At 38.8% G+C, this 20864-nt stretch overlaps 1 protein-coding gene across 13 annotated transcripts in view; it reads right to left on the reverse strand.

Annotated features, from left to right (window-relative positions):
- Positions 1–19769, reverse strand: part of ncam1b (neural cell adhesion molecule 1b) — a 73265-nt gene extending 53496 nt beyond the window's left edge. For 7 of the 13 annotated variants that reach the window (XM_044353998.1, XM_044353997.1, XM_044353994.1 and 4 more), the window contains exon 1: positions 19461–19768. In XM_044353998.1, the coding sequence (XP_044209933.1) occupies positions 19461–19512 (52 nt within the window). In that variant the 5' untranslated portion in view covers positions 19513–19768. Of the gene's footprint in view, positions 1–19460 lie in introns of all 13 variants that reach the window. The other 6 variants (XM_044353995.1, XM_044353990.1, XM_044353991.1 and 3 more) reach the window with 1 other exon arrangement.
- Between the last annotated feature and the right edge of the window lie 1095 nt (positions 19770–20864).

Below are 20864 nucleotides of genomic sequence, written 5' to 3' on the forward strand. Positions count from 1 at the left end.
CGATGCAGACTCCCATTAGAGATTAGAGCAGACCACACAGTAATTGGATTAACAGCACTAATGAAAATAAAAAGTGGCATGAGCGTGTCTCCATCAAGGTTACAGAACTAAAAAAGATAATCTTGTGAGCATGTGGATGGCACGTAGAGAAACAAGTTGCTATGAGCCAAAACTTAAACTATGGCCATAGAAATATTAGACAATGTTCACCATGGTCATTTCTTTTCCCCTTGCTTGCTGGCATGGAAACAGTTGGCTGCAGCTGGGCATTTTTGGACATCACCCACCAGCAGTCAATCACATACTGATGTCCCCCCTCCCATACTAACAGAGTCTGAAATTAACACCTGCCAAGTATCAAACGCCAGTAAAAATTTGTCTTCGCCAATAAATAAACAAGGTTCATCCAACACAGCAGCAAAAATGATGATGCCTCGGCTGGTCTTTTTCGGTCTTCAGATTATGATGTTGACTACTACACACTTTCTCTAACCGTAAGCCAATTAAATCAAAGAAAAACAATGGCTACGCATCAAACAGGACTCTGATTGGCTGCCAATCATGCTGGCTGCACAACAAACTGCTAAACTGTTATTTCCCAATTGCCTGCATGCAATGATGATCTATTCTAGCATTGGATTACAGATAACAGCCAGTATGATTAAGAGTCTACACCCACACTAGCAGCTTCATTAGGCTGCACAGTTGTGGTTTGAGCTGATGCCTAAATGCTAACATGTCCACAATGGCATGCTAACATGCTGATGTTAAGCAGGTATTGTGTTTATCATATTCACCATCTTAGTTTAGCATGTTAGCATGTTAACATTTTTATTTTTTATTGTCATTTTTCCAACAAATATGCTTGCCTTTTGATCATATATTTTTGAAAAGCATATCAAAATCTGAAATATTTGCTAATTAGCACAAAAACAAAGTACAGCTGAGGCTGGTGGATAATAAATTAGTTTTGTAGGTATAAAGGTCATAAACCAACATTATGGAGAAACTAAAATTTGGACCTGAGGGTGGCACTAGATGAAAAGTAAGGGTATCACCAAAGTCAGTAGGATTAATTCTCTTGGGAACATGAATGTCTGTACAAAATTTCAAGGCAATCCGTCTGATCGCTGCTGAGAAATTTCAGTCTTGACAAAAGTTGTGGACTGACCGATCTGACAGACAGACTCACTGCCAACCCTAGAGCTGTGCCAATAGCATGGCTAACAACAGAAGGAAAAAGATCTATTATAAACCTTAGTTTAAAATCAAAGCCTCTACCTGCTCATCTCTGCAATGACTTTTTCACAACATACCACTGAAAATGAGACGGGTGGTCCTTCAACTCAAGTCTCTCCAAGCAGACTGTCCGTAAAACAGGAACAGCAATACTGTTACCTGCAGTATGATAAAGTATCTTAGATAAACTCGCTCTCATCAGAATTGGTATCAAAATTTGGTCAATAAGTACAAAGACAAAAAAATATATTAGGCTCAATCTGATAATGCTGAAAAAATGTTCTTTTAATGTTGAATTTAAATAAAAATATTAATTCAGTTTTGCTCAATATAAAACATGGTGAATGGTAAATGGACAGCATTCAGCCATTCACACACACATTCATACACTGATGGCAGAGGCTGCCATGCAAGGTGCCAACCTGCTCATCAGGAGATCTAATCTAATACTCATTCACACACACGCACACACACACACACACACACACATACACACTCACACACTCACACACCGCAGCCTTCCGGAGCAATTTGGGGTTCAGTATCTTGCCCAAGGACACTTCCACATGTAGACTGGAGGAGCCAGGGATCGAACCACCGACCCTCTGATTAGTGGACGACCCACTCCACCTCCTGAGCCACAGCTGCCCCATTTTTCCATTTTATATTTGCAACTTGATACATTTTCTCTTGTGGTTCTCTGAGGAGTAATTACTGAAGCACATAACAGCCCTATATATGTATTGGTCCTACTATATTAATCAATTGTAATTTCTAGGGCTGTAGTCTCCTGGTCGACTAGTTGGTCGACATGCTCTTGTCCAACTAAATTCTCATTGGTCGAATAATCTCCGTGTTACTTTCGTAGGGAGAGAAGTGCTACATCAGTAGCCTTCCAGGATTAATCCATTATTTCCTGCAGTGGGAGGGAAAGACTAACAAACTACCTGTGAAAAAGGGAGTGTATTCAAAACACCCCCGTTGTTTTCACAGCTTTGAACTCGGTAAGTTCTCAGTCTGGCAATAAATGTACAGTACAGACTCCAGTGTGTCAGTTAATAAATGCTAAAAAGTCACATCTGTTGTTTCCCCAAATGCTGGAAAAGTGAATGGGGTTAGCTCCAAGGTTAGCAACAATAGGTTAGCCTAACCTGAAGAGGCAAAACAGAGAAATGTGAGCTCACTGTGCACTGTTCACGGTGTCCCTTTACACCCCCCCACCCCACCCGCGACTAATCGATTAGTTGAAGATTATGTATGATTTCAGTCAACCAAGACTTTCTTTGGTTCACTACAGCCCTAGTAATTTCAAAACACCAAACAACTCCAAAAATAATATCCCTATACTACTTGTGTCCAAGTAGGCACTTTACAGACCTTACAGTTACACAATATTTCCTCATCTTAAACAATCAATATGTATTGGATCTCAAGCTATCTAACCAGACGACAGCAACTGTGTTGCCTTTAATTTATTCTTTTTGATATGGGATGTGCAGTACATCTCCCTGCTGAAAAATCGGCCTGTGGCTGTCTAGGCTATTTCAAAATAATACCTTTGATCATAACACAACAGTAATCTATGCTCCACTAAGAGCTCATTTGTTTTATCCTCTTAAAAATGACTTATACTTCATAAGTCCCTGAGGGGAAATTTGTCCTTTGAATGTGACCCATCCTAACTATTTAGGAGAACTGGGCAACCACAATTTAGTGTCTGGGGACCAACTCTAGTTTGAGGCCAGCACCTTGGTCAGGGGCAGTAGCAAAAATATCCTTATAACTAATGTGCATGTCTCTGGGGTAGGAGGACACTGGGGCACCCAAGGGAAACCATGCAGACACAGGGAGAACATGCAAACTCCACACAGAAAGGCCCCATTCGACCACTGGGTTCAAACCTTCTTGCTGTAAGGCAAGAGTGTTAACAATCTTCACATTAATGTTAAGGAAACACTGATGTAATGAATAAAACTGATAGCTTTGTGGTGTAATATTTGTGCTCAGGGTCTCTCAATCCTCTCAATGCTTATTTCAGAATCTTTAGACTAAAGATTTTCAACACAACATGTCAGATTTCTGTAATATTGGGGAAATGCTTTACTGTATGTAGTTCTTCTGACAAGGGCATGCTTGGTACTCTGGTAGCAGGTTATGTTTATTCAAGGCCATCCCGATGTCCCTCATTAATCCATGCCATATCTAATTGTGCTAAGCCTTAACAGCAGGCCATTTGCATTCTTAAGCAACAGCGCCATGCTCTTCCAAAAGTTTTCCAGTTGCTGACTAATTAGAGGTGTTGTTGACAAGCTACATGAAGTTGAGTAACACTAGACCAACTTTTTCTCATTTGTGCCATGTTGGGAATACCAATAATAAAGTTGTCCTATTCAGATTGACACTTGTGGAGACACATTTGGAGCAAGGAGCAAAGAAACACCATGGCCAGGTTTCCAGCCTATTACAGGGCTAACAAACAGACAAACACAGAAATATGAACATTTATTCCTATGGGCAATTTACAGTTTCCAATTTAGAGTCTTTGGATTGTTGGAGAAACTATAGCACCCAGAGGAAACCCATCAAAACATTCTATGTGCCCTGCAAAGGGCTTGATGAGGATAAGGTATACACAGAAGGGCAGTTCAGGCGAGCCTCGGTCAGTCAGCATTAAGGAAGTATGTTGTTTTGTGTTATCTTTCTCAAGTCTATAACACAAAAGATGTGATTCAATCATTTGGCACTTATGGTGAGACAACAAATTCATACTCAGACTAGACAAGCAATGACTCATAAACAACCTGTTACTACACCTGCTAAGCAAATCTGTTCATGTTTTCTGTTAGCTTGTCATATTAGGAGTTCCATTCTCTACAATCCCAATGCACTAAAGCACATTCAAGATATATTTCCTCCTATGTATTACCAGTTTCTTGTCATTTCAATGCACTTCATTGTAACACATACAGTTTTCTGCTTGAAACAGCAACAAAAGAAGAGTTTTTCATCGATGACTTTGTTTCGGTTTCATTAAAAAAACAATTTAAAAACTAATTGGGAGGCTTGATCCTGCATCCCCTTCATGTCCTCATGATATAGCTGTCAGTACAAAAGAGCAAGGAAAGCCCAAGGTTGTGTTTTGCATTCTTTGAGACAGACTGGCTGGGCATGGTCTGTCTTCACAACGGCTCCGCTGAGGGCGACAGATGGCACAGAAGCACCTTATGACACAACACGAGCATCCACACACACCTTGTTGGCCAATCAGAGGCTGGGCGGTAAAAATAGACACTGGGACAGGGCTAGCCTCCAGAGAGTTGACTACTCTATTCCTCAGGGTTACAATCTCCGGAGACATCTACAGAAAGGGAAGACTATCGCCATTAATCTAGGCACTTACAAAACAAGGTTGTGATGGATGAGAGTGGGTTAATGCATTTTTTCCTGATTCTCGGCTTTCTGATTATAGAGATAACAGGACTCTGAATACGTGTCTGTTTCAGCTAATTGGCCTGGACTATATTTAATTACAAGAGGATATTCGTGGATTCAAGGGTCATATTTACTTTCAATGGTTTTCAGGTATTACGCAGCAGAAAATAATATTTTGGTATGGTACATTTTATGATATGCATATCAATGTGTCATGTTTTCTTAGATTTCATTGATGGAGCTCATTAGTATGATTTGATGATAACAACCAGTCCAGACAGCTGATTCATTCACAGTTCATTGAATGTTCTATTATGAATCCTGTGAGCTGAGCTGCACCACTGGAATAAATCTGTTGGTAGAGACAAATCTGTGAAATTCAGGAATTCAAGTCATCTAAGAATGTTTAGTATTTTGAGAAAATCATCCTTCTTTCATTTAAACTAGGAGACTGGACTTTAAGGTTTAAGTGTTCACTTACATGTGTCATCTGTGCACAAGGTCTAAAACACAAATTTTAAAAAGAGGTCATACCAAATGCAACTGTAAATGTGGTATAATTGAAACATACCATAGTAGCAGAAATGCAACAGGGATATTACAAACATTTATCAAACACAGACATGGGACTACACAACTCTAGTTTGTCCTCTAGATTTTAATGTTAGTATTGCTTTTTTCCAGCGACATGACAGGTGACAAGAGATCAGTTGGAGACAGTAATTGTGCCTCAGCCCCACAGCATGCTAGCGTTGATGGAGAACATGTCACCCCATCACCCTAAATATCCAGAACCTAAGGCATCTCTCAGATGGAGCCTTCCAATCACAATGTCTCATGTTGCAAAAGGATTTCAACACTGTCTTCCTCCAAGATAATTCTCTAATTAAGTTCTATAAGAAAATTAGTTGGAAAACAGGGTTACATATTTTGTACAGCACATCACAATGCTGTGGCAAAAGCCATTGGTTTGACTAGACAATAATATCCAGTGACAAGAACTGAACAGTTGATAATTTACTTATTTGCGGTAAATTTCTAATATGACATATTAATGTTTTACATGATCAATAACAGTAAATAAGACAGAGAAAAGAAACATGAAATTTGGACTGCAACATATGATAATTTTCATTATCGATTGTCGATTGTTTTCTAAATTAATTATATATTATTATTTAGTCTATAAAATGTCAGAAAATTGTGTAAAATGTCGATCACTGTTTCCCAAAGCCCAAGATGCAACCTAAAATGTCTTGTTTTGTCCTGACCAACAGTCCACAACCAAAAGATATTCAGTTTACTGTCACAGAGGACTAAAGACACCAGAAACTATTCACATTTAAGAAGATGAAACCAGAGAATTTTTAAAAAAATGACAGTTAATGTTACTTTTGATAGGGCCCGACCAAGACTGGATTTTTGGAGCTGATGCCGATACTGATATTAGGGAGGAAAAAATTCTGATATTGATATATTGGCCCATAATCTTGTATATACAGAATATATACATAAACACGCCGACACTGATATATCTATGATAGGCCAATATCGGCCAATAATATTGACTGACCGATATATCAGTCGGGCTCTACTTTTGATAGACCAGCACCCATTAACCAGTAACTAACCTTTTTTTTTTTTTAAGAAAAGTTGTGATGTAGCTTTCATTTGTGGTAGCTGTTCAGCAGTTGGTGGTCAGGGCTAGTTTGTCGGCCCTGGCTGGTTTGACTTTTAGCTCATCCTTCTCCTCAAACCGATTAACAGTTAATCATTGACAGGCCTACTCAAAACAATGAATCGATTACCAAAATAGTTGGCGACTCATTCTCTGTTGATTGACTAATCGATTAATCAACCAATTGTTGCAGCTCTAGGGAAATTTGAACATGACCACACTTAGCAGCAATAGCTGTTGTAACAGTACGTGTATTCATCCCAAATTGTCACAGTACAGATGTTACGGTTTGGTGCATGCAGTCATACAAAGAATACGCTCTGTGACCCAACAATTACTGTCAAAATAGTTTAATAATCCACTAACTTCGACATGCAGAACAATAATTCTAGAGCGCAAGTTCCAACTGGAACGTTTTGGCAGCACACCACTTAGCTGTAGCATGGATGTATGCTAGTCGGCTTAGCCAAGGTAACATGGTTACCCAGTAAAAGCAGTGGTCTGGTCCCTCTTCCTGATATATCAATATATATGACATCAGATTAATAATACTGAAGCATCAGTGCATAAGCAGGATGCTACTGTTGTAGCTGCTGGAGGTGGAGCTAGTTTTAACTACTTTATATACACTTAAACCATAAATCAGCATAAAACAGCTGTCAGCAGGTGTCCTGACTCCTTGCAAGAAACAAAAAGGTTGTTTTCCTTTTCCACTGCAGCACAACTGAACTGTTTCAGTAATAGTAATGTGTAATGTTGCGGCCAATGAGCCATTGTTGGATGACCAAAATATAATTTTCTACCTTTTTGTTTCTCTGCTGTACCGAAACCGTATCGCACTGTGACCCCAAAACCACGAATTTTGTCACCGAACCATGAATTTTGTGTACCGTTACACCCTTACTAGTTGTCCCCATTTAATACAGAAAGTAACAATGAGAAAGACCCATTCCCTTGAATGTGCATGTCTTAAATACAGACATGTTTTCTGATCAGAAACAATGCAAATAAATGTAGTACATGTCTGCTGTAGTAGATAGGAAAGAAATAAACAATCCTGAATATTAAGGATAAGTAAGCAACTGAAATTGACATGGGTGGTTGCTTCTTTACTGGACTCAACCTTCCCATTATATCAATATGCCAGAAACACAATATGCTGCAGTAAGACAGACAAATGCTGTGAATGCCATAACAGTTGATGTCAAACATCCTTACTGCTCCAGTAAGGTGGCTCACATCCACTAGTGAAACAGCAACCTGACCCTGTTCAGTCAAAATGTGTTTTAACTGCGTGACACTGTAGCCACTCAGGCAGAGAAAGCCTCCAAGTGCTGTCACAGGGTAGAGAACAGCCCTTTACAGGCATATCCCCTCTTCCCACTAATGGTGGCTGTTGTGAAGGAATATCCGATGGGAGTAGGTACACAAGTCAACAGTATGCCATCGAGAATATGGTGGTTGATTACTATTTGCTAACAGCATACATGCTGCTTTTCCCCAGAGCAAATAACATTTCTACTAATGCTCAATTATTGAAGGATGTTAATATTGCTTTGCCAAATGTGTTTTGCTTTTCACAAAATGCCTCTATGCTTTAAAATATATCTTGAAAAAGACAAGATAACAAAAAGGAGCTGTGACACAAATGACACAAGGACAATGAAACTACTTGAACGGCTTCAAATTACAAGTAATTTAATACTAGTGGTATTAAGAGACAGTGCCATTAATATTATTAGATAGCAGAAGTTTACATTGGTGGCTCTTCCACTTTCTTCGGATACTCTGTCCCTACAATGGCCTGGTCACTATGACTGGTGATGTGAGATAGTTTCATTTGCTTCAGAGGGCCTGTCATCTGCCTTTGCACTCTACGGCATTCATGGAAAAGATGCACGATGGGGTTCATGACACATCCGGCTTCTGTTGGCACAGACAGCAAGACGGCTTCCAGGCAGTGGAAGTCAATGAGTCATACTGAGTAGAGATCCTTCAGGGAGGTGCGTGAGAGACATGGTAAAACAGATCAAGAGAAACATGATGCCAAGCATACAATGTACACTAAAAAAGTTCTGTTAAAAAAGACTGCACTATATTATATATTAAGTTTTGTCTCAATACTGCATTTTTACTCTACTCCTTTTAAAGGACCAGTGTGTAAGATTTATCTGAATTGTCTGAAAATAAGAATTGTAGTGTTTTTGTTTCCGCAGAATGAGCCCTTTATGTCTACATAGGGAGCGAGTCCCCTTCCACAGAGGCCACCATGTTGCACCCGCATGTTTCTACAGTAGCCCAGAATGGATAACTATACGCTGGCTCTAGAAAGGTCTTTTCACATTTTTTTGCAAGTGTCGCAGCCACCGTAGGTTGGAAGGGTGGTCATTTGGTTGCAATCTGCAACCTCACTGCTAGATCCCTCTAAAGCTTACACACTGGTCCTTTAATAAAACCAGTCAAAGTCTTGGGTTGGCCTGGTGGTACATTAAACTAAAAATCTTATTATGTATTCACGTCATATGTTTAAGTCAGATTTGTAACCTTGCGACTCTTCTCTTGTCCTTCCTCTCCTTTTATCTTCTCACTCTCCATTGCACACTCTTAACCGTGAATAAGAATCATTAAGATTTTAGCAATGCAAGTGTCAAATGGCACTGTCTGTGAATACTGAGATCCAAAGAACTAATCCAAAAGAATGGTACCAATTTAATGTCTGCATGTTTCATTCATTCAATCTAAGATTTAAGACCTAGAGCTATTCAATTAGGCATGGGATTTGTCATATCAATTGTCTCAGGGGTGAAAAATTATTCTCCAACTTATCTTCTGTTCTGTATCGACATCTAGTCTTTAGTGAATAATTTAGAAGAACAGGAAAAAAATAAAGGATAATAGTTTTTACCTGTATTAAGCAGTTCAGTTCATGAAATGTGTGACCATCATACTTAATAATCGTAATCACACATTTAATTATTATGATAATATGAGGATTGTTTTGCTGTAACTGTGCACCTTTGTTATAACATCACACCAGCATGAATGAGCTAATGCTACACAAATGCTAGAACAAGCCATGGTGGGTTTGTATTTTCTACTGTCAACTGTAAACGTTTGGACAGAAAAACTCAATTGTCAAGTGTTATAGTAAAATGTGATCATATCATAATAATCATCACTTGACTATTTGTGAGCACCACATAATTCTAAGACCCTTAATATTACAATAATATGCCTAATTTGGTATTATAATAAAAAAACATTTCATTGTGATTAGAATATTTTTGTCAAATTGGTTTGTTTCATAATTTGTTGTCATAATTTAACATTGAGATAAAATAGTATAAGACATGGCCAACAGTGTTCCATCTCTTTTTATTACTGCCTTAGTGTATGGGGGTTTGCACATATGGAGGTGAAATATGGAGGGTTCACGAACTTTGTGGTACAAATATTTGGGAATTAAGTCTACTTGAACTTATTTAATGTAATTTAATGTAACTAATTTAATCCTACATATTTTTCTTTCCAGATACATAAGACTGTCCCCGTTTTCTTCCACTTTGGGATTGCTCAGTTTCCTATGCACTGCAGTCCTTCTTAATACTAACCCTCCTATTCACCTGGGGGTGCTGCAGACAGACATGTTCGTCCATGTGCTTCACCACTAGGGCATCATGCATGGCAGGTTTAAAGCTATCTCCTCCTGTTCCACGTCCACCGGACCGGCACCCCAACCAACCAGTAAGTGCAGTAACGAGGACAAAGATCCTCCCAAGCTTTCCACCTGCAAATATGCTAATTATGTTTGTTGGAATGCACGAAGAAGCAGGAGATAAAACTGCCTGGATTCCCCAGATCTTCAGTATTTTGGGCCTCCGGATATTTGTAGGGCCAGGATTTGACTTTATACTTCACTGCCATCAGTTACTGGAGCCAAAATTGAGCAACATGGCAGAGCCTGATTGGAACTAAGGTGTGTTAAGCAGGCAGTGACAGCCAGAGACACCCTATTAAGTCATTATATCAACAGACTGAGACAGTCACCCTGCTGAGAACCTTGGTCAATACCAAGCAATTGTATCCAAAGGTGAAGGCTGATCAGTAAACTGTTGAAAGTTTGACAGCATTGCTTTGTGTCATTGTTCAGAGAAGCCAGAATCACAACACAATTAACAAGAATGCCAATGTCACCAAACACTGTGCCTTGATATCCTGTCCATGAGTATCATACACAGTAAAGGTCACAAGTCAACCCTTGTCAGAGTCCAATGCCAACACTGACTGTGCTTGAGTTAATGCCAAAATTGCAAACACAGCTCGTGTTTACAGGGGAAGAATGCAATTGCGGCTCGCCTACACCCCATACTCCTATAGCACCGCACATAGAATAACACACGAAACACTGTCATAAGCCTAAGAATAACACAGACTTACGAGGCTCTAAACACACAGAAGTCAGTAAACACCATAAAAACAGGGACGTAGTGGTGTACTGGTTACCAAGCTCGATGATATCCAAAGCCTTCAGCTGTTCATGACAAATCTCTTCACCCCCCCAACACCCTGCCACTGAGGAGTTAACTGTAGTACTCCAGTGACTTCTGACTCAAAGATGGACTCTAATCCCCTCGAATCTTCCAGCTACACCTCCTGTTCAGTGGTTTTTTTCTGCTGAGTGCTCCATCCAGTTCTTGGTGATATCACCTGTTAATGTCAGTAATTCAGCAACCTGATTGAAAATACCTCAAAATTATCCTCCATATCCTCTTGAAATTCATTCCACACCCAGGCTCTGTGGTTACAACTGATTGGTTGAGGTGTCTGTGTATGAAAGGAGATGGGATCTGGGGTTTATAGTGTGAATCGCTGTGTGCGTTACACCCTCCTGGTGAAGCTACTCTCTGTGGAAAAAATAAAAAAGGTTGTCGTGACTCCATGTGTATTAGAGGAAATACATGGCTGTCCACTTAGCAGCTACATACACGTCAGTGTAATGAGAGCTGGTTGTGGGAAGAGAAGGGGAAGATACATATTAAAATGTTAATTTCACAATACCATCTGTTATAAGGGCCTCAGCAACAGCAGTATTTTCCCACTTATTACAGAGTGCAAGCTGTACCAAGGCCAATGTCGGTAAGAGGTGGTGTAATGTCCCCACCGTTACTCATTCATTATTCATTGGGATCAATCATCACAAGCCTGCATGTGCTGTCCAAATAAAAAAGGTCAAAGTGAATGTTAGGATCTCAGATTGCACTGGGCCCAAATTATCACCTTGGTATTATGTTCAAACAGAAAGGACAATAATCTAAAATAAATGGCTACGGGAATTAATGAAAAAACAAAGTAAAATAATCACTGTGTGACTCGTCAGCTACTGAAACAACTATGTACATTTATACACAGAATTCTGAAAGTAAAGCATATTTACGGCCAATGCTAATTTTGTTAACAAAAGCTATGACTAACTATGTTCGTCAAGAACCTTTTTTTCCATGACTAAGATGAGATGATGACGAGACGGCCCCCGACGTCATTAACTTACTGTGACTATATCAAGACTAAAATGAAATTAAAAATAAATAAATAAAAACTTTACCAAAATCTCTCTTTATTTCTGTTGACAAAAAAGTGGAGACAAAATATTATGGACTCACAGGAGGCGTGAGCAGCACGTTAGCGGAGCAGCAACAGCAGCAAGTGCTCCGTCTGTGTGTCTACACTGGAGGTGTTCAGGTGCAGTGTTGAGTGTAGGTGACCCATGTTAGGAAGCACTCAGAGCCCAATACACAATGAATGTAGTTACATGCATAAAACAGAGGAAAATAGACTCCAGGTCATGTTAACGTGTATATAGCGCGAGTGAAACATGAGCCATTGTGTGGCCTGTGTAGACAGCTGTATTGATTAAAACAGCAGCGTATAACGTTACCTGTCCTTATCATGGTTGTTGTTATTGTTATAAATCAGAACATGTTCCATGTCTTGATGTATTCCTTAAATTGATACCATCAGACCAGACACTTTCTGCAAAGTTGCATTCTTAATCATTCAACCCGCGTTTTTCTTCAATCTTATGTAAAATAAGTTTGACTAAAATGCCAGAAGATTATTGGTTTTGGCTACACTAGATTGTCTGAAATGTTCATTATAACCTGATGGCTAAAAGAAAATACTAAAATGCCACTGACTAAAATTATACTCAAATACTTAGTTTTCTTTGGCTAAGATAAGAATAAAATGCCCAGACTTTCAGTCAACTAAAACTTGAATTAAAAAAACAGGATGAGGTTGACTAAATATGACAAAAACTCACAAGGTCATTTGATACAGAACCATGATGACAAAGTTCATCATGTCCATTGTATTTAAAGGATTTATATTTTTGCTACACATTAAAAACAGGTTTCTTTCTATCTTTGGACAAGTCTATTACATAATTTTAGATTACTCTGCATGAAAAAAAAGATGAAATGAGGTTAATTCCCATCCCCAGTGATAGCAATTAGCTATTTTTTCTTCTCTTACTAGTACTCCAAAACTCCTAATACCAAGATATATACCCTTAAAATATGCTCAACTCCAGAATAATATGACATTTAGCTGCCTGATCCCTGTAGCTGTGGGCTAATAAATTAATAAAAAGAAGATCATTCCTCCTACCTGGAATTGCTGTTCAAGATTACATATAAAATACTCAAATTGGAGTTGAATGCAATGAACCGCCTTCCAGTGTTATGCATTACAACACTCAGGACAAAACTCTTGAGTGTAAAATGCTAAATGGGTCAAAATATACTTTAGTGACTATATCTGTGGGAATCACTGACATCATTTCGAAGTGGATCCTGCACGTTGAGTAGATGAGAAACAGCTATAGCTGCCACAGCTCCTCTGGAGATAGTGCCTTCTTACTGTGATCTAATTAGAGATTAAAAATAACAGCTTTCTACTGAATGAGTGTCACTTCAATACTTTAATGATGGGATTTTTTCTCCATAATAATATTAATGCATGTCATCACTTTGTGTGAAACTGAGGTATCTCTAAGATTACAGGCAATGACTAAGCCTGTAAAAGAGTATAATGTTAGAAAGGGTGACACACTATGGTAAGAGCATAAAAAGAAAGCCTGAGGCGTAGCAACCCGAATTTTCCCTGCTCCGTGCATAGTAATGCATCCTATAGTGTTTCAATAATGAATGTACCATGATGTGCATGGATGCATGAGAAGACACACACTGCTTCCCTTCACACTACATAAAAGAAATTGAAAGCTAAATCCTAGCCAACAGCATATTGCTTTATCACGGTAAGATGAGACACTTATTTTTCGCAAATCAGACATACTGTAAGCTCCGCTTTCAGGAGTTTTGAGTTGAGAAGACCCATCTGCATCTCTTGTAAATCTGGACACAGTTCCTCCCAGCATAGATAGTGACATTGTAAACTCATTTCCTCTTTCAATGGCCACATGGGCCACAGACAAGTCTCTGATGACTTAGTTTAGGTCACAAGAGTCCTGTCTCTCCCTACTTTTCTTGTTGCCAAGTAAGACATGGAAAGGCAGAAAGAGAGCCAGGAGGTGCTCCCGGTTCATAACAGCCTGAACAAAAAAGGGGAAAACAGTCTTTATTTGCAAATGAATAGCCTGGTGAGAGGAGGTGATGCATTTTGCCAAGTGCAACAAGCATTTACATAGCTGAAGATGACTGGTCTTGGGGAAAATGAGAATCAAAAAAGAAAATACAAATTGAAATGGCTAAAAGTTGTTTTCACCAAGGCAAAGGGAGCTGGCAGCCCAAATGTGGCTTCAGCAATCAATGATAAACTCATCTATTTACAAACAGGTAATTATAACATTTCCTGCCTACAGCATTACTTGAGTGCTTAAGACATACAAATCAGTATGTTAATCCTATTTCCAGCAGATAACTGCATGCTTAACAAAACTTTGACAGTCTGCAACACCCCGTCACAACTTCCTTTAGTCCGACAAAGCAAAAGCTCCGAAGCAGAGCGAAGTCATATAATGCCTAAAGGTGCCAATCTAAGGTTACATGTCCACAGGGATCCTGTGTTCAAAGTGCTGGCCTCTTTTTTTTTTAATTTGATGAATGACAAGGACACAATGTTCTAATTTCCTAATAGCACTGAGATCTTAGCATGTTTTCAATTTTTAGAGCAGCAGACATAGTATAATCTTTAGCTAAAAAGAAATGTGTCAAACAAGTTTTTCCAGTCAGTTCTCTGTTGAACCTGGTTCGTACATTTTTAAATTATAACTGATTATTATGAATTCCTAAAATTATTATATATCTGACACCTTGCAGGAATGAAATAAAGGATGCTCCCACTACAGAGGCTAGCCACCTAAAAAACAGCTACTGATCCGACAGTCTGTGCCTCTTCTGTGAGCAAGCCCTTAGGAAAGGATGTTTATGTCCCTCTCACAGTGCTTCACAGGGTCACGTGCACGTGTAATGTCATCTTTTTAGCGTCCTAAGGCAATGCATCTCCTCTCAACTCTCTCAGACCTGGATCTGTCTGATCTACTCCCCATCACCAAAGAGTCAAGTAGTCCTGGCTGGAACAAAAACCACAGCCTCTCTTTCTTCTTGTCCCTGATAGTGAATGAAAACCTTTAGCATCTGTGAGATTTTTAAAAATGATGTGAAAGTGATGCTGAAAGTGGGAGCTTTAAAGTAAGACTACATCTGATTTGTAAGGAATGGGTGTTTCACTGACTGTTTCAGGGTTAAATGACATATGAATTGGTCAAAATTACTAGTCTGAGTAAATAAAATACCTAAAATACACATACTGTTGTTTCCCAGAAATTGTCACCCATTCCAGTAGTGGTGTTTTTTCCATCCAAAGTTCCATTCTGAAACAAATTCTGGTGCAGTAAACATCCTCTAAAGCGTAGCAGTGGCTTGTCAGGAGACATTCAGTCGTTGGCAGGTTCAGTTATTTGAGACGACAAAACAAAAATCACAGAAAATTGAGGTTAAAAGATAAACCAGACCGAGCCCTGTACCTGTTTTGGCTGGATTTCCCTAATAGATCTTTCTCCAAAGGTGAATGTATCCTTCTGATGTTAATATGATTTGGCATAATACTACTGCTAGACACTGGCTGAAGGCCAGTCTGGTTTAGCAAAGACTGCAAAAGCCCAAAACAGTAGCATCACTGTTGCAGCTGCTTTATAGAGATTCATTCTGCTTCCAACAGCAACAAATTTGCTTTCTTTGGTGGTTTTTATTGGAATGTTAAAACATGTTTAGCGTTTCCGGTCCAATAAAGGACACTGAAGCAGCACTGTGGCTTACCAAGACATGATCATATGTAGTGCTGACAAGATAAATTGATTGACAGAAAATTAAATTGATGATAATGCTGATAATCAGTTTATCTTCTAAGTAATTTATTAAGCAAAATGTCAAACATTTGCTGGTTTTAGCTTCTCAAATATAAGCAATTAAAAATGCCCTCTGTTTTATATGTTTATATCATATTAAACTCAAACTTTTGGGATTTGCTGCTGCAACAGTACTTGCCAAAAGAAGAAATTTGAAGAGATCAACATGTGCAAAGAGTAAATGTGACAGGCCTTTTTCACAATTAAAACTACATCAATCAACTAATCAAAAAAGATTAACAGATAAGGAAATCAATCATCAATTGCAGCACTAATCATACGCATTTTTCCTGTAGCCTCACTGAGAGGGATGACCATGCTGAGCTGTAATATTTTTTTTGTTTTGTTTGGTTTTTTAGGGACGAACTGTGATGGTCGCTGCACTCACTCGAGCTGTGTAATTGTTTAAACTGGCTGGCTGAGGTCATGCAGGTGATTGAAGAGTGAAAGCTGCATTAAAAAAGAGACATGCTGTGTCTTTTTTGGGGGAGGGAAATCTAATTTGGTGCACCGCCCAAATAAATTCTAAATATGGGAAACACTGCTGGCAGCACACAATGTGCACACACTACTCTGAAATAATCGCTTTATCAAGCTGAAGCTATTGGACTTGCTGCCATTGCTTTTGGCAGTGTGGATTTCTATCCTCATCAAGCTAAGTCATACGTAAGGAAGTCTGGAGCCTTTGTAAGTCGGCCTGCAGTCAGCCATGGTTCCATCCTGCTCGGTAAATGGAGCAGCATGGAGATGAGCAACGTCATCATTTCCACATGATCCGGCTGATGATGTAACGTAGGCTAAGTGAAACAATCCTACTGTAAACTAGAAAGCCGTAAATATCCTGTTCGAAGGAGCCATATGGTGACTGCGATGCATTCATCAATCCCACAGGTTGAGGACATTCACAACTCATCTCTTATCTTGCCCAGTCTTACTTCATTTCCATTGCTTTGATTGTTGGAGGCTATATTTCATTTCCTGCCAGAAATGCAGTCTTGAAAATATTCTACATTCCAGATATCAGTTTGAAGAAGATCAATTAATAATTATGTCAAGAGGCTCAACAGGCCCATTGAGTATGCAGCAGGCATAGAGGAGAAGGAAGAGAACGATAGCTAATCCCTCCTCAATCTCGGTTCAGTCATAAATACTGCATCTATGCCATATAACCATCTATAAAAAGATTAGGATTTTCTTTTGATTTGCATTCAACTATTCAAGATTTAAAATCATCATTTATAAAACTACTATTTCTGACATTTGTGCAGAACATTACAAACGCTACAAAAGTAGATTAAATAAGAGGAATACAAACAAACACTATAATTTTAGCTTCAGTGATGCTGCATGAGTTGTATGAGAGAGTCGTGGTCTACATTATATCAGAAGTGGGACGTTAACTGACAGTAAGGTAACGCTTGGAAGTTGTCAACTGGGAATCAAGCCAAAACCAGATCCTAAATTCCCTGCTTTATCCTTATGATGTCATATAATCACAGATAAATCAACCAAGCTGACATTAGCCATATCAGCTCATTGCAGATATAGCACATGTTGGAAGATAAATAACAAAAAATCGTAGTGTTGCAACAATTAGTTGATCGTCAGAAATTTATCGGCAACTATTCTGATAATTGATTAATCATCTCAGTCATTTTTCAAGCAATAATGCCAAATATTTGATGGTTCCAAGTTCTCAAATGTGAAGATTTGCTGTTTTTCCTTTTCATATTTGACATTTAATTGAATATCTTGACATTATAGACTGTTAGTCAGACAAAAAAAGAGCATCACAGTAGCCTCTGAGAGATTGTGAAGGCCATTTTTTCACCATTTTTAACATTTCATAGTCAAACGATTAATCAACTGAGTGAGAAAATGATCGTAAGTTGCAGCCATAAAAAACTGCATAACAGAAGATATTTCTTAAAGGTCATTTAGAGACAGTGTCACCATTACATCCACTGATATTTCTCAACTACAAAATGTCCCACTTAGTACATAACTTGGTAATTTAAGGGATCCTAATGGGAAATATTTGTTCATGCTATGGGTTAGCATGAACTCTCAAATGTCTATATCAGCCTCAAAAATTCAGTATCCATCAGGCTGTGCTATATATATCTGGCTAATGACTGTATGAACAAGACTGTTCATTTGGAGTAACTCCAGTCGCACACGTTTCTTCCAGTGTCTGATGTTCCAACAAGGTTATCAGTGACACAAAAACTTAAAAAAGATGTTCCCTCTCAAACAGAATAGGACATTTTCATGGGTTTCAGAAGTTATTCTCTATCATTTTTTAGATCTCATCTAATTCTTTGATTAAACTAACAAGGTTTCCTCACGTTGTTCACAAGTAGCTTATAATTTAACATGCTGTAGTATGACCGTCCTCTAGGGTTGTGTTTAAGAGTGTTCGGCGGTAGATACAGAACAAAAAAAGCAGTATGAAACAAGTGTCTGAAATGATGGTGAAAGGAAGAACAAGAAAAAGAATCAATCATGAACTCTTGTAAATCTCTACTCCCAATAAAGATAAGATGAATTTCATTACCATTACAATGCAGTGAGGGCTCCACTCCCTCTGCGTTTTGCTCTCCTGCCTGAGGAACACCCCTGCACATATCGGATTGTACATAAAGGATTAAAAGGCTATCCCACGAAAACCCTGTGCTGTGAGTGCTACTCCAACCCATAAGCCCTCACATGCCAAATTACTGATTTCAATTTAAAAAAAAGGGGATGTGCTAAGGTTATCAAAAATGTAATTTAACACAAATCTCCTTCAATTAGACTTACATAACGACACATTTTTATTTTTTTTTACCAACTTAGAGGATCTCATTTCAAAGCCTTTATCATGGCATCAGATTACATAACAGATGATTCAGAGTAGAAGTTGTGCTTGCTATGTGCTTTCAGTGTGCATGACCAGATAAACCATCACTGCCCGTGAAAGACCCTTGATGTACTTTATGCAAGCATGCACCCATTGTCAAGTGCCCCTCCTCAATAGCATCATCGCACCTGCACACACTGACAGGTGCACTACAAAGTGTTTTATTTTGTACAATGTACCTTTAACTGAGAGACTGTGACTCAGCCATGGAGGCTGAGTGTGTATGAGGAGCCCAGCATCACTCCATATCAACAACAAACACGTCCCATCCGAGCATGGCTAACGCCAACACGACAGTAAATGGAGAGAGAGAAAAAAACAATCTCCATGCCATATTTACATTCACACAGTGCCCACATCCTTACTAATACAATTACAAATGCTAACCCTATGGAGCATCATGTTTTATTTAATATATAATGACGCTAAGTCAGCGTACATGGTGGTCACGCAATGAACAGCGGTTATGTAGCCCGCTGTTTGAGTGTGTTGACCAGAGAAAATGGTTACCCAAACACAATGGCAGCAAGCTGTCTTTACTTATAAAAAACAGCTCGCCAGTAAGCTAATTAGCAGCAGTCGCAGTACCGTTACCGTTGCACCTGCTTAACGAGAGTGCCTGCGGGCGGAGGGAGAAGGGTAGACCAGGAGGCGAGTGTGTGCCTACTGCGGTCCTGACCACTATTAACGGTTATTGAGGATGAGCTAGATTTAACATAATGAAACATAAACATTAATAGCTTAAAAAAAACGCGTAGTTAGTGGTGAATGTGAGATTTTCTTACCTGTACAGCCCACAAGAAGCAAGGCTAGAAAAATATCCCTTGACTGGACCATCGCAACTCCCGAGTAACGTTAACGTTAAACGGCGTTAGCTAACGTTTAATCTCCGCTCCGGTCCCTTTACACTGTTGCCCTCCGGTTTCTTATCTCTCTCTTAGCAATTGTTCATCCTAATCTATATTTCTGAGCTCGTCGCTGGTAACTGTCAGTAGCAGCGTCGTTGATGACAGACAGCGGCCAGAGATTAGCGGTGATGAGCGCCAGTGCACTGTTCAAAGTCTGACTGACAAGCAGTGCCTTCTCACACACGTGGATTAATCCGCACAAACGGAATAATGGACCTCCTGTTAAATAGTGCGCTGTTCTCAAAGGAAACCAGTGTCATGGGGAAACCCCCTTAAAAAGCATGTTAGTGCAAAAAATAATACAGCTCACATATTTGTTACATATTTGTTTCAAAATAGATTTTGAATGAAAGAACCCTCAATCTCGCAAAATATATTTAATCAAAGCCATGTTTTCAGTGGCAAAAAAATATTTTGGAGATGCTTTATGCTGACAACACAACATAAGGGAAAATTAACTTTTCCCCAGGAATATATAGTGCAAGTCATAATACGTTTGAAATGAGGCACCCCCTTTATATGTTGTAACATAATGCTGTATAATTGCTAATAAATCATTTACTAAACCTTTTTAATTAGTCATAAGCCATTCATTAAAAAACGTTTACGTTGCCAAATTTAAAAATCCTTTGAGTGATTGGACTGGAGAAGAGCTGCAGAAGACCTGGACCGAAATTAATTAATTAACAACTTTTTAAAGCATTTATTAATGGATTTCCAACATTTATAATGGCAAATAGAGAGTAGCCTGTAAACACCGGCCAAATGAATGTTTTACAGCCTGACAACCCCAAAGTGTGTTCTTAGGCTGTAGTGATGGCTTCTAATTGATCTGTAAAGCATTAATAAATTATTTATTAACCACTAATAAACCCATCAGTTACACTATATAAACTCCTTTGTAAAGGGAGCCTTATTAGTGATTAGTATCAATTATTGTATTAGGTAACTTCTGCCACTAATCACCACCACAACCCTGATGGTTTAAAGGCTGTTTCAAAGTCTTCACCACACTGGTAGGCCTATATACCTCTAGTGGAGAAATATTAAATCCATCTATTTTGTTTTACTTATTTATTTCTCTAAAAACATCAAAGTGAGTGCAAAAGTATCAGAATCAACCTTGAAAACCCACCATGTATAATTTCTGTCTAAGTGTATAATGTAAACTCCTCCTAAGGTCATTTAAACTTCCACATTTCCTGAAAAAATACAGATGACATGACCATGGTGCCTTCAAAATCTTGCCACAAGTGATCATGAACTCAATACTTTTTGACT

The sequence above is a fragment of the Thunnus albacares genome, chromosome 6 (assembly GCF_914725855.1).
Source record: "Thunnus albacares chromosome 6, fThuAlb1.1, whole genome shotgun sequence".
In the NCBI taxonomy this organism is placed as follows: domain Eukaryota; kingdom Metazoa; phylum Chordata; class Actinopteri; order Scombriformes; family Scombridae; genus Thunnus; species Thunnus albacares.